The 15206-nt window shown below is 36.0% G+C and overlaps 1 protein-coding gene and 1 long non-coding RNA gene across 11 annotated transcripts in view; one reads left to right on the top strand and one right to left on the bottom strand.

Annotated features, from left to right (window-relative positions):
- The window catches only part of GPBP1 (GC-rich promoter binding protein 1), a 65479-nt gene that overhangs the window by 24489 nt on the left and 25784 nt on the right, over positions 1–15206 (top strand). For 9 of the 10 annotated variants that reach the window (XM_059878785.1, XM_059878784.1, XM_059878783.1 and 6 more), the window contains 1 exon segment: positions 10254–10373. The exons of the other annotated variant lie outside the window; for it this stretch is intronic. In XM_059878785.1, the coding sequence (XP_059734768.1) occupies positions 10311–10373 (63 nt within the window). In that variant the 5' untranslated portion in view covers positions 10254–10310. 10 annotated transcript variants of the gene reach the window in all.
- Positions 7398–8753, bottom strand: LOC132343217 (uncharacterized). The gene is made up of 2 exons (XR_009491929.1): positions 8249–8753; positions 7398–7665 (listed from the first exon to the last, which is right to left on the bottom strand). It is a non-coding gene; the product is annotated as an uncharacterized lncRNA (long non-coding RNA).

Raw genomic sequence — 15206 nt, 5'->3', positions numbered from 1 at the left:
AGTGGCAGGCAGATTCCTATCCACTGTACCACCAGGGAAGTCCCCCAGTGGTTTTAAGAGACCTGTTTAGAAATATTCTGTGCTTACTCTAAATTATTCACACAAAATGATTCCTTCAGGTTTTTTATTTTTTAGGATTATGTTACTGGCCAAGGTGTGGGGACAGACAAGGAGAAACAGTGATAAATTCCATTTCCTTCCTGTGTCAGTGCCAGAGAGTGTAATTTGTTTTCTGCTTTGTACTTAATTGAAACATGACATTAAACATTATGGTTTTGTGTCTTGGGCTAAATAAATTTGAAGATTTTAAATAACAAGATCTTTAAATCTTAAGGGATGGTAATTTAGAAGCTTCTTGGTAATTATTCTAATTTATAATACCGTTTTTTTTTAAAATATTCTATATTATATGAAACATTGTCAGTTGTGTCTAAGATATATATCTATATTTAACCATAGTTATACATCTTTCTGTTTTTTTTCTCATGTTTATATTCCAGTTGAACTAAGTCATCTTTGGGATTTTACCTTGTTATAGCAGTGTTTTCTCAAACACACGGTTTAAGAAACCTTAAGGTAAACCAATCATCTCTGATCCAAAGTTATTTTAGTTGAATAAGTAACTTAAAATTTTTTATATTGAAACATATATAAAGTACCGTTCAGAAATTTCATGAGTTTGTACAATAGGACTTGAGGACGAGTTGTTTTGGTTACTTTCTGAAAATACATTTTGGAGGGTGCAGGTTTGTTAACTTTGTAAGTAACTTCTGTGGGAAAAAGTTTGAGAAATATACTGATAATGAACAATGAGCATGGTTTTGAGGCAGGAAGATTTGAGTTCATATCGTAACAGGCTCTGTAGTTTTTTTTTTGTTGTTTAGTTGCTAAATTGTGTCTGACTCTGTGACCCCATGGATTGTAGCCTGCCAGACTCCTCTGTCGGTGGCAAGAATACTGGAGTGGGTTGCCATTTCCTTCTCCAGTGGTTCTTCTGACCCCCAGGGATCAAACCTGCTTTCTCCTGCATTGGCAAGCGGATTCTTGACTGAACCACCTGGGAAGGACCTAGTCTGGGGGTAAATTATCTCTTCCTATTCTGCGCCCCACCCCACCCCTTTCAGAGAACATATATAAACTGATGCCACATTTATTTTTTAAAGTATATCTGTTTACTTTATTTGAACTCTAACAATATTGGCATTTTTTTAATGGCAAAACATCATTTTTTTTCCCCTTAAACTGTATATTCTTTTAACAAGGGAGTTAAAATACTTTTGCACGTGAATTTTCTGTGGGCCAGAAATTTGGTAGCAGTTTAGCTGAGTGGTTCTGGCTTCTTCCATTTCTTTCATAAAAATCTCAAAGGTTGCTGTCATTTGAAGGCTTGACACTGCTGCCTAGAGGATCTCCTTCTAAGAAGGTGTTCTTCTTTGGGTTAGCAGGTTGCTGCTGGCTGTTGTCTAGAGCACTCAAATGTCCTTTGCATATGTAGATGTCCAACTGTGTGCCTGGCTTCTGCATTTCAAGAGGAAGTGATCTGAGAAGAAAAGTAGGTAGAAGTGTGCAGTGCCTTTTATGACCTAGTCTTAGAAGTTTCTTCTACCACATTCTTTTCATTAGAAGCAAGCTATTAAGACTAGTCCACAGTCAAGGGGTGACCTGGGTTGGGAATATTCCCCTGGAGTAGAAAATGGTAACCCACTCCAGTATTCTTGCCTGGAAAATTCCATGGACAGAGGAGCCTGGTGGGCTGCAGTCCGTGGGGTTGCAAAGAGTTGGATGGGGCTGAGTGACGAAGTGCACGTGCGTGCGCACACACATACACACACACACATAGTTTGCGCTTTTCTTTGGTTAAATACTTCAGATGGATAATTTGCTTATACCTTAACTTATGAAGGATATGAGGCAGCAACCTTGTTTCCATTTGTTAGCTGTTAAAGAGGGAAGACTGCCCTTTTAAATCTAGTATCTTCAGCAGTGTTTAGTGCTGCTTGTTTTTGCTTACATTGGCTGTTTAGTAAATGAGCTGATTTGAATTAAATTTTATCCTATATAGACCATATTGTTTGCAGTATAATTCTAAATTAAAATGTATCTTTACCAGCCCTTAAAAAAAGATCTCATTCAGGGATGACTTAAACTGTTTAGTATTGTGAGCTTGACAGAGAAGCTCAGTGAGTAAAAATTTGTTTATAGAGTAGGGGTTGTTTTTTTGTAGTGGTACATTTTGTATGAAAATTGTTAGCTCATTATAAGTTTTGGAGTACTTCAGTTATATTTTGTGTATTAAGCCTTTAGTAATCTAAAATCTCAAGAATTGAAAGCATGCTGTTTCCAGTCTTTTTTTTTCTCCTTAAATAGAATTCTTTTTGTAGGGGTGAAAGTAGCAATTTTCACATGTAGCAATTTAGCAAATAACAATTCTCATAAAATTCTTCTGTTTTGTTTTTTATTTTTATATGTAAGTAAAACAGGTTCTGAGCAACTTAATAAGAGATAAGCTGAGGGAGGTAGGGAACCTAACAAAACTCAAGGTTAAAGCAAGCCAATAATATGAAGCTTTTTAAAGGATGGAAATTTCTAATACTCTAGATTTCTTGTGAAATTTGCTGATGTTTTATATTTGAGAGTCTAATCTATAATTGAGAGTTTGATAACTAAGAAAAGATACTAGACACTTTGTTTCATAACTGAAACTGCAAAAAACAGTAGAGCAGTAGATTATTTTCCTGTGTTTAGAGGCCATGTTCCTTAGGCAAGAGTTTTTTTCTTGGTAAATATTACAGTACTTACCATCTTTTCCTGATTATCGTTACTTAAAGTACTCAAGAATAGAATTCTCAGCCTTAAGAACCGCTGAGTCAGAATCTATAGTGAAAGGATCTTTTACTTTTTATTAGGGAAATCTGGAAATCACCTACGCTTACTAAATGTTAATCAGACTTCATTAGTGGTATTGCAGTAGTGAAGCAGACACAACAGTGGAATAAGATGTCAGAATATACTTTTCAAAAGTTAAAAATATGAAACTTCCCTGGTGGTCCAGTGGTTAAGACTTCACCTTCCAAAGAAAGGGGGGTTCAGGTTGGGGAGCTAAGATCCCACATGCCTTAGGGCCAAAAAGCCAAAACATAAAACAGAAACAATATTGTGACATTCAATAAAAATTTTAAGAATGGTCCACATCAAAAAAAAGAAAAAAAACTTTAAAAAGTGTTAAAAACATGATGCAAAAATACAGAATAAACATGTCACAGCCTTATCATTTTAGAAAAATGATTTTTAAAAAAACCTGATTCTTGAAGATTTTGAGCTAGTTGTTAGAGTACATACAATGTGTCTCATATAATATCACCGCTCCAGGAGTTGGTGATGGACAGAGAAGCCTGGCATGCTGCAGTCCGTGGAGTCTCTCAAAGAGTCGGACATGACTGAGCAACTGAACTGAACTGAATGTCTCTCAAGTTAGTGCCTCTCCTGTTGAAGACAGGCTGTGCTTTGGTTAGGATATTACAGAAGTGAAATGGTGCCCTGTCTTGCTCATTGGCACACAATTTCAGTTTGTTCTTTTACTGATGATGCTTACTTTGGTCTGTTGATAAAGGATTTCCCAGGCTATGTGCCAGGCCATTTCATTGCAAAATTGTAGTAACCTTTTTTTTTTTTTTTTTTTTTTGAGGTACTTAGAAATTGTATAAATAACCTCTTCCTTCTAAAATTTTTCAGTTGTATATATATCTGGATTCATAGTGTTTTATTCAGGGGGTTATAATATAGCACATTTATTTTTATGGGGTGAAAGCCATGTTACATGAAATTAACCATTTAAAAATGTATAATTCAGTGTCATTTAGTACATTAACAATGATGTGAAACCAAGTTCCAGAACATTTTCATTACCCTCTAAGAAAAGTCTGAATCCATTTAGCAGCCAGTCCCATTCCTCCTTCCCAGCAGTCCCTGGTTAGGTCTCTGCTTTTCATCTCTGAATTTGTCTGTTCTGGATATTTCATAAAAATTGGGATTGTATAGCATGTGATCTGGCTTCTGGATGTTTTTGGTGGCTTAGCATATTTTCATGGTTAATCATAAGAGAATATGTCTTCTATTGAATACGTACACGGTTTGTTTTTTATTCATTTATCTATAGGTGGACATTGAGATGTTTCCACCTCTGGGCTGTTGTAAATAGATCTGCTGTGGACATCAGCATTCAAGTATTTAAGTATCCATTTTCAATTCTTTTGAATGCAGTGGTATTACTGAGTCATGTGCTATATGCTTTTAGCTTTCTGAGGAATTATCAAACTGTTTCCCCAGCACTTGCATCAGTTTACCTTCCCATTAAAAATGTACCAGGGTACCAGTTTCTTCATATATTTGACGACACTTGTTATTATTTTATGTACTTTTAAGTTTCATTTTTATATTATTTATATATATATATATTTAAATTTATTTATTTTCATTGGAGGCTAACTACAGTATTGTAGTGGTTTTTGCCATACATTGACATGAATCAACCATGGGTGTACAGACACTTGTTTTTTAATTAATTAATTTTTGGCTGTGCTGGGTCTTTTCTGCACTTGGGCTTTCTGTAGTTGCTTCGAGGTGGGGCTACTCTTGCTGCAGTGGGCAGGCTTCTCATTGCAGTGACTTCTCTTGCATTGTGGAGCACAGGCTCAAGGCATGCAGGCTTCAATAGTTGCGACGCATGAGCTTAGTTGTCCTGTGGCATGTGAAATCTTCATGGACCAGGGATCAAACCCATGTCCCCTGCATTGGCAAGAGGATTCTTAACCACTGGACCACCAGGGTTGTCTAACACTTACTGTTTTACTCTTTTGTTTCCTTTCCCCTTTCTTGGAGGGATGCTGAGAAATGTCTGTTCAAGTCCTTTGCACATTTTTACATTGTCTTCAAGAATTCTTTATATTCTGAACACTGGACACCTGTTAGATAAAATTTGAAAATATTTTCTTCCATTTTGTTGTCTTTCCACTTTCTAGATGATATCCTTTGTATAGAATTTTTAAATTTTAGTGAAATCCAAAGGTGCTGTATCTAAAATTCTATTACCAAATCCAAATTAGTGAAACCTTACTTCTGTTTTCTTCTGCTAGTTTATAATTTTAGCTTTTGTAGGTCTTTGATCCATTTTGATAGATATCAATAGGAGTTTATTGGGTATCCACTTGTTGAAATCCATTTGTTGTGGTCTTAGCAGTTTGGTTTAAAAAAAAGTCAATTGGCCATACATGTATGACTTTTTCTGGATTCTCAGTTCCGTTCCATTGGTTTATATATCTATCCCTTACACTATACCAGTAAGACATCATTTTGATCATTATAGCTTTGTAGTAAGTTTCAAAATAGGGATTTGTGAGTCCTGTAACTGTGTTCTCCTTTTCCAGTAGTGTTTTGGCTATTTGGGGTTCCTTGCAGTTCCAAATGAATTGAGAATGGCTTTTCTGTTCCTGCAAAAAGGGTTTTTGGAATTTTAATAGAAGTTATGTTGAATCTGTTATTGCTATCTTAACAATACTTAAGTTTCCCAGTCCTTGAACAAAGCGTGTCTTTATATTAATTTGGATCTTTAAAATTTTCCTGTAGCAATGGTTTGTAGTTTTTAGTGAACAAATCTTAAACCTCCTTGGTTAAATTTATTTCTGGATAATTTTTGAATAGACTTGTTTATTCATTTCCTTTTGGATTGTTACTGCTAGTATATAGAAATGCTACTGAATTTTCTTTGTTGATCTTGTATCCTACAATATTGCTGAGTTTATTAGCTCTTATAGTTTTACCCACAGATACAGAAATCAGGGTTGTTTTCCTTTAGGATTGACTGGTTTGATCTCCCTGCAGTCCAAGGGACTCTCAAGAGTCTTCTCCAACACCACTGTTCAAAAGCATCAGTTCTTCGGCACTCAGCTTTCCTTATAGTCCAACTCTCACATCCATACTTGACTACTGGAAAAACCATAGCTTTGACTAGATGGTTATGTGTCTTGGTGTGAATCTTTTTGTGTTTATCTTTTTGGAGTTCAGTTAACTTCTTGGATATGTATATTTTGTGTTTTTAGCTAATTTGCTAAGTGTTTAGCCATTATTTCTTGATTTCTTTTTCTGTCCCCCTTCTTTTCTCTCCTGAAACTTTTGTTATGTGTATGTTGGTATGCTCGATGATGTCCCACAGGTTTTTGTTCAGTTTTCTTTTCTTCTAGCTCCTTAATCTGGTAATTTTAATTGACCTCTTCACTCTTCAGGTTCTCTGATGATTCTTTCTGCTGGCTCAAATCTGCTATTAAACTGTGTAGTGAAATTTTCATTTCAGTTAACGTACTTTTTAGCTCCAGAATTTGTTTGGTTCTTTTCTGTATTTCTTATCTCTTTATGATACTGTTTGTTGAGACATTGTTCTGGTTTCCTTTAGCCCTTTGTATTTAAGACAATTGATGTCTGTTTCTCATCAGTGGCAGTTTCTGCTAATGTCACAGCTCCCCCCCGGCCCCCCGGCCCCCCCACCCCCCCACCCCCCCACCCCCCCACCCCCCCACCCCCGCTGCCCCATGGGCTGTACTGTATTGTTTCTTTGCATGCTCTGTAATGTTTATTAGAAAATCAAGCATTTTGAATACTGAATAAGTTGGAGACTCTAGGAGTCAAATATTTTTTTCTTCCCATCGTTGGAGTTGCTTACTATTGGGTTGTGGTTGTGTGTTCATTTAGTGACTTTTCTAAACTATTTCTGAAAGTCTGTATTCTTTGTTTTGGGTAGTTTCTGAGGTCTCTGTCCCTCAGATTGTAATCACCTAGTGTTTTGTTGTTTGAGAGAAATAATATTTTAATAAAGTTTAATGCAAAAAGTCCATGGTGAATAAGAAGTTATCAGGCTCAGTATATTGTCTAAAGGTTGCAAATCCTTCACACATAGGCAAGCAAGAAATCAACTTAGTGCTCATAGCACAGCTGAGACAGGTTGCAGCCTTTAATAAGACTTTACTAAAGGTTCAGTGGTTATAGAAAGTAGTTTCAAGGCAATATAATAGTTTTATTTCAGCTGTCCGTAGATATGGCTGTTGTCAGAGCTCTTCAAACAAGAGCCATTGTTACCTTGTCCAGCTTGTGTTTTGTTGCAGATACGTGTCTGGAACCTAAAGGGAATGAAAATGAAAGAAATAAGAACTCTCCCAGTCATTGTTTATTGGATCTGTGTTAGGGTACTCTGTCTTTGCTTTAAATATTTATTTATTTTTGGTTGCATTGGGTCTTAGTTGTGGCAGGTGGGATCTTTCTTTGTGGTGCCTGGGCTCTTATTTGTGGTATATGGACTCAGTAGTTGTGACTGTAGGCTTAGTTGCCCTGCAGCATGTGGCATCTTAGTTCCTCTGTTGTTCAGCCGCTAAGTCGTGTCTGAGTCTGCAGCCCTACAGACTGTAGCCTGCCAGGCTCTTCTCTCCATGGGATTTTCTGGGCAAGAATACTGGAGTGGGTTGCTGAGCCTGCCACCAGGGGATCTTCCCTGACGCAGGGATCAAACCCATGTCTCTTGTATCTTCTGCACTGCAGGCGGATTCTTTTACCCCTCAGCCACCAGGGAAAAATTTCTTTTCTCCGTTCCTGTGTTCTCTGGCTGGGGCTCTGTAAATTAAACTGAGGAAAGACATATTAACAAGAGAAAACAAACAAGTTTATTAGCATGCGGTCACTTGGCAGTACCTCTCACCGTGAGTAACTCAAAGAGGATGAGTAGAACTTGGGGTCTGTGTGTATACGTAACTTCACAGGGGGAAAGAATACTTAGTAGAAAAAAGCAAATGATTTTTGAGACAAAATGGATAACGGGGTCCTTAGGCGTTTGTGGCAGTGTCTGAGTATGGTGCTGAATTTTTTTTTTCTTTTTTGTTCTCCCAAAAAGAGAAGATGAGTTGCTCCAGGAGAGGGGATTAATAAATTCTTTTGGCAGTTTCTGCATTTAGGTTGATAAGAAATTTTAGGAACTCGCATGCCTTCAGCTCAATTTTTCTTATATCAAGGTGGCTTGTTTAGGGGATGGCATAAATGTGATATTAACTAGTATTGCTCTTTACCTTTTTTCAGAACAGGAAAACTTATACCATTAGCTATCTATGCTTTATTATTTAAGAATTGATTTAAATTAGAATTCATAAAGACACACAGAAAGAGATAATAGTAGTGGTGTGTCTCTTAGGAATAAGTTTAGTGTGTAACTTACCATTTAATCTTTGGTTTTCTGTGGTTCCCGGGGCTACTCTCTAGTTGCTGTGTGCAGGCTTGGTGTTGTGGTGGCTTCTCTTGCATAATGCAGGCTCTAGGGGCGCAGGCTCAGTAGTTGCAGCACGCAGGCTTAGTTGCCTTGTGGCATATGGGATTTTTGAGGACCAGGGATCAACCAGTGTCCCCTGCATTGACAGGCAAATTCTTAACTACTGGACCACCAGTGAAGCCCTGCTCATTTAATTATGTAAACATTTTCTTTACCTTAGTGAGTTAACCAGTTTCTGTTTCTTATATCTGACGTTTGTTGACCTTCACTCCGCCCCTTCCCCTTTCCAGTACATTGGATAGTAGAAGTGGAGTTTTTGTGTAGTATCTCGAGAATTTTTATTTTAGGAAATACTTTGGTATGACTTAAATTCTGCCATAGCACTTACATTTGAAAGAATTTTGAAAAAGGATGATTATCAGTAGTATTGATACTTTTGCTTCTTAAAATTTCCCTTTTGAGATTATTCCGCAGTTGTAATTATAAGACATTAGTAAATTTAGACATTAATGTTCAGAAAATTTTATTTCTTCATTGACTAATTTCTAAGCTCTATATTGAAATGAGTACAGTTGCCCAGTTGGCTTCTTCCCCATTTTAAAAAAATCTGTGAATTTACTGTGTTTAGATTGGGCTGGTGACTTGAAATTTTTGATGCAATTGAGAAAGGCTTCCAAAAAGTTAAATTTAGAATGTAGAAGAGTAGTGGATGCCCATTGTGATGATTGTAATTTTAAAAATCATTTTAACTGTGGAAATTTTCAAATATACATGCAAGTAGAGAGACTACTTAGGTACCACCTTGTACTAACATTTATAACACACGGACAACTTTGTTTCAGTGACTTCCATATTCCTTGTTTTTTTCCCCTAAAGCAAGTTCCAGATACATGGATTTAATTGCAAAGACTTCAGTATATGTCCTTTTATATACAGTTGACCCTTGAGTAGCATAGAGGTTGGGGTGCTGTCCATCCACGCAGTTCAAAAGTCTGACTTGAGAAATCAAAAAATCTTTACAGTTGGCCCTCCCCACTTGCTGCTCCACATCTTTGGATCCAGCCAACCTCAGGTCATGTAGTGCTGTATTACATATTTAGTGAAAAAAAATCTGTATATAAGTATCTCAAACCATGACAGTTTGAGACCTTATTATTGAAGGGTCCACTGTACCGTCATTGCACTAACAGTTACATCTACAGTGACTAATAATTTCTTAAAGTCATTTAATATTCAGATCATGTTCAAATTTTGGACTGTTTCATAATTTTCACTTTTTGAATTTGGTTGGAATAAGGATCTATGTAAGTAAGGTCCACATGTATTTGATTGATCTGTCTGTGAAATCCATGTATTTGTTGAAGAAGCCAGGTCATTTGACCTGTAGAATATCATGTCATCTCCATTCGATGGGATTACTTCCCTCAGTTGTCCTTTAACTTATTATCTGTGTTGAATTTCCTGCAAATTGGTAATTAGATCAGAATTCAGATTCTGTATGGGCCAGGGGGAAGAACATGTGCTGTGTACATAGGTAATGCTGTGTGCATCATATTGTGTCACATCAGGAGACACTTTATAACTAGTCTGTTTCAAGACTATTATAATTTCAAAACTAAGCTTCATTGAGGTAGTTTATAATAAAATTATCCAGTTTTAAGTGCATAATTTGGTGAGTTTTAACAGGTGTCTACATTTGTATAATAACCTTCACCACAATTAAGATAAATACCCAGTTACCCTTGAAAATTTCTTTCTTCCCTTTGTAGTCATTTCCCTTCTCTCCAGGCCCTTTACCCTCCACTGTGCTGATCTGGTTTGTCACTATATTTTTGCCTTTTCTAGAATTATAATTGAAATCTTATAGTAGTCAGATCATTGTAATTTAAAGGAGGTATAAGATACTTTGGCCAGGAACTATATAGATCTAATGTTTTCCGCTTTTGTATGACAGGGACTTGCCATGAGGTGTTGAAACCTTGTTTCGCTGAGTTGGAGAGACTGGACCTAAATGGCGCAGCATGACTTTGCTCCAGCCTGGCTTAATTTTCCTACCCCACCATCATCAACAAAGGTATTCTTTCTTGCATCTCTCTTTTCTTTTTGTCTTTCTATCTGCTTTTATTTAGTTCATGTTGTGCACAGATGTAGTTAAACCAAAGCTTAATGTTTTGCAGAGAAACACCTAAACTTTCTAAATTATTTCATATTTAATGTGTTGGTTTATCTATATATGTCAATTTTCAGTATACCATCAACATTCTTAAACCATTTACTTCAAAAGTTATCTTTTGTGCTAAAGTTCTGCATTTTACAATTCAAGCCAGTTAAATACATTGCACTTTACTTTTGCGGCTTACCTCTCTGTGTACTATTCTTCTGATAACTAACTTTGCTTACTTTCCTATAGATAACATTAAAAAAACATCAGAAGTTTTTTAAGTCTTTCCTTACAACTGGAAGAATTCTTTTTCAAATAATAAGACTTTGGCATATTACTCAGTTTTAGGAGTTATGAGAACATTGCAGTGTTGCTACATATCAGATGACTCACTGATTTTAAAATGTTCATTTTATATAACCGAAACAGAACTTAGTGTATAAGACATGCTTGACATGCTTGAAATTGTCATCTGCTTATAAGCCTTGCTGAGAGGGATGTTGAAATGGATTAGAATCAATCTATCTGGCTCCATACTATCTTCCACTTCGTTTTTTCCATAGTGCAAAGGAATCAAGAGGGAGGTCTTAATCATCTGCTTACCTTTTAATCAGTCTCTACCATGCTAAAGCATTCATCTAGGACCTTTTGGGGGTCCAAGCAGTTCTTATAGAACAGTTTGCTGAAACAGCTTTTATGGGAACAATTTTAAATTTGTAGAGTTGTTCCCCAGTAAGGACTTGTCAGATCATAATATATTGGAAAAGTTGCATTGGAGAAACAGCATGTGAACTGACTTTATTTTATGCAGATGGATTCTCTGGAAGGCTCATTGACTTGCCTCTTTTCATATGATTAGTGTGAGCCTAGACTAGAATCTAGGATGCATTTTCTATTTTGTAGTATTTTCATTTGTGAATTTTGTAAAATGATTAAACATTTTATTTCATAGATTATAAAATGGGATCACAGTTGTTAGGAAATGGGAAAACCATTTCTTAGTTACAGACTCTGTTTGCCTGCCTTTCCTCTTCTATTTAGGTCTCTGAAATTTGCTTTGCTCTTGTTGTTTATGTCTACCCCACCCCCCTGGTTGCTGTCAGCTATGCTTTTCCTGGATTCAGTTTTTTCCAGACCTACTTCAGAGCCTGGAAGTACATGAATTTCTTGCTCCTCCGTTTGTTTCCCTTTTCTCTTTGAAATGAGTTAAGATTTGTTTTCATTTTTAAACATATCAATAAAAATTATCAGCACCTGGAAAATTAGTTACAAACATTATTGAGGATAATTCTTGTCTTCATTGAAGTGTTGATTAAGGTTGATTAAGATTGACTTTGTTTTGTGTGGTGGAATTCTTAATGTTTTCTAGAACCAGACATTTGATCTGAATATAGGCCCTCATGAAACGAAGTCTTGATTTTGCCAATTCTAAATTTTCAATTAATTCTAATTTATTTTAGCTTACCTACAGAAAATAATGTCACTTTGAACTCTTAGCTAGCAATATTTGAAATTACCTTCTTAGACCTTTCGCAAAGTGGTTTTAACAAATAAATAAATACACACATCATTAGGTATTAATGCTGTCTGTATCACTCAAAATCACTATTCGTGGGTTTTCAGTTGTAATTCTTGTTTTCTGACAGAGCCCTTTTAATCTTTTCCTGAATAAATGGGATAGTCATAAATAACTGTTGGGTTCTCTTTTTCAACTTTGTGTTAAGTCTTTTCTTTTATTATTTGAAGAGATGATAAGAGTACTTGAATTAAGGGTTAACAATGTTTTCAACACTGCACCTGAGCAGTTTTCTAAGGTGTGCAGAATTTTAGCCCCATCATGTGGTGGAATTTTAAACTGCATGTGGTTGTTTCTGTCTATGAAATAGACATACTGGCATTTGAACTGTTCATTAGGACCCAGTAAGAAATTTTACATCATGTTTTCATATTCACATAGCTGTAACTAGAAAGTCATTTACCTATGTTCTTCTTTCTCTTGGGGTCTTTTTATTCCAATCAAAAAAAAATGCTAAAAACAAATTGTTACTAATTATGTGTCTTATTTATAATGAGACCTCACCTGCAGTTTGAAAAATAGAATTGTAATTACTTGCCTTCAATAATATAAGTAGTATCAGTTTGCATTGAAACTGTGCTTTTTAAACTTTAGGCTAAGAAAGGATGAGAAAATTTAGACTGGTAGCTGAATTCATTGAAACTTCTTGTTTACTAAGTAGTTTTTAACTGTTGATTCACATATTCTGGGAATCAGAAAATTATGCTATTATTTTTAAAAATTCAGTAAAAGATTTAAAATGTGGTAACTAATATTTCTCAAGTCATTACTGTATACCAGTCACTGTGTAAAGCGCTTTATAAAAAGGCAAACAAAAGCATAAAAGGTAAAATACTGTTCGGCTCTTCCACCACTACTTGCCCCAATCCATGTAAACAGATGGGGAACTGAGGTTGACAGAGACAAGTAACTTGACCCAAAGTGCTTGCGTTAGTGTAGGAACATATGTGTGCTTGACTTTAAATATTTATGTTTAATAACTTCCTTTTTTTGATTATTAAGAAATAGACTAATTTTCAGAAGTGAAATACTGGGATGTTTTAATATATATATCAGAATATAATTTTATCTTGGTTTGGGTAAGCGAATGAAATTAAAAGCAATTTTTCCTTCAAGGGTAGCATCTCCAATAATCTATTTCTGGAAAAAAAAAAAAAATCTATTTATGTAGTTAGTACATGGGTGTCTTCACTCTGCAGTAGCTGTGTACAGTTGACCCTTGAGCAATATGGGTTTGGGCTATTTATGTCCACTTATGTGGATTTTTTCTCCCCAATAAATATATGTACTGTACAGCTCCGTGATCTGTGGATACTGATTTTGACCATACATAGAGTCGGCACCCCTAACTCCCTGCATTTTTCAACTGTCAATCTTAATCTTTTATTGAGTGAATCTACATAGATTAATTGGACCTATTAATGGACTAAGTTGCAGGAATGCTTGGCCATCTCTTGAATGTATTTGTAGGGGAAATTCCTAGCAGCAGAATCTGTGAATTAGGAAGTTTATACCTTTTGGTAGATAGTGCCTAATTGTTGTCTAGAAAGATTGTACCAGTTTATAATCCTATAAAAATTATATGGAGGGGGGCAGATTTTTCCCTATTGGCAATGCTGGCTGTTGCCCCATTTTTTCATATTTGTGAAATTCAATGAAAAACGACACTTCATTGTTTTGATTTGCATTATTTAATTATGACTGAGCATAGTTTTGTCTTACGAAATGTTATTCATGTAATTTATTTCTTAGTGATTTATTTGTAATAGCTCTTTTCATATTGAGGGGTTTGTTGCATATTCTGCATATATTTTCCTACAGTATATTTGTCTTAATAATTCTAAAAGAACCATGTGGATAGTTCTAAAGAAATATTTAAACGTACAGAGAAACATGGAGAATAAGTCACATCATAACATTTTGCAGTTTTATCTTTGTGTCTCTTACGGAAATAGACAATTGAAGTCTGCTGTTGACTTCTTCACAGTCCTTTTTCTGTCTTCGTTTTTTCCCCAGAGATATTCTCAGTGCATGTTCTTATATTGTTACTAGGTATGTGAATATCAAAAGAGTTTTCTGTATATATAGAACATTAATATAAATGATTAACATTTATATTCTGAACCTTGTTTTTATATTTGTTATTTATATCTTTTAGATTTCCCCCCATGTTGATATCTGCAGATTTGCTGTAATTATCTTAAAAACTGTTCCCGAGTCTCCTACATTTCAGGTGGATTCTTCAGTCTGAACCACCAGGGGAGCCTCAAAACTCTGTATTCTATTTTTTGCCTCTGTATCACACTGTGTTTATCTCATTAAGTTGAGATTGTTTATATCGCTGGGAAGGATTGAGGGCAGGAGGAGAAGGGGACGACAGGATAAGATGGTTGGATGGCATCACCAACTCACTGGACTGTGCTGTGGTTCATGGGGTCACAAAAAGTCGGACATGACTGAGCGACTGAACTGAACTCTATAATGAATACTGTATTGACTATTCTTTTACTGTCTCCTAGCATGCATAGATAAGAATTCTTTAGACTCCTGCTTCTCAGACTTTAATGGCTATGAAAGTAACCTGGGGATTTTGTTAAAATGCAGATTCTAATTTCAGTAAATCTCTAATGGGGTCCTAGTCCTGACAATCTTCAAAGTATTGTTGATTCTGCTTGTCTCTGGACCACATTTTGAATGGCAAGGCTCTTACCTATAGTTAGAAGAAAAATTGCTGGAATTCAGTTCCATACTGCCAAATTTCTTTTCCATCTGGTATACTGATTTATACTCCTGTATGCTGTACATCGGAGAAGGCAATGGCACCCCACTCCAATACTCTTGCCTGGAAAATCCCATGGACGGAGGAGTCTGGTAGGCTGCAGTCCATGGGGTCGATAGAGTCGGACACGACTGAGCGACTTCACTTTCACTTTTCACTTTCATGCATTGGAGAAGGAAATGGCAGCCCACTCCAGTGTTCTTGTCTGGAGAATCCCAGGGATGGGGGATCCTGGTGGGCTGCCGTCTATGGGGTTGCACAGAGTCGGACATGACTGAAGTGACTTAGCATAGCATAGCGTGCTGTACATAACTATTCTTTTTACTTTGTACTCTTGTCAAGACTTTGTCAGATTATCAGGGTTAACATTTTTGCCGGTCTTTGTTATGAA

This window comes from Bos taurus, chromosome 20 (genome assembly GCF_002263795.3).
Source record: "Bos taurus isolate L1 Dominette 01449 registration number 42190680 breed Hereford chromosome 20, ARS-UCD2.0, whole genome shotgun sequence".
Taxonomy (NCBI): Eukaryota; Metazoa; Chordata; class Mammalia; order Artiodactyla; family Bovidae; genus Bos; species Bos taurus.
The sequence above is the reverse complement of the archived record's forward strand: the minus strand, read 5'-3'. Positions and strand labels throughout refer to the sequence as shown.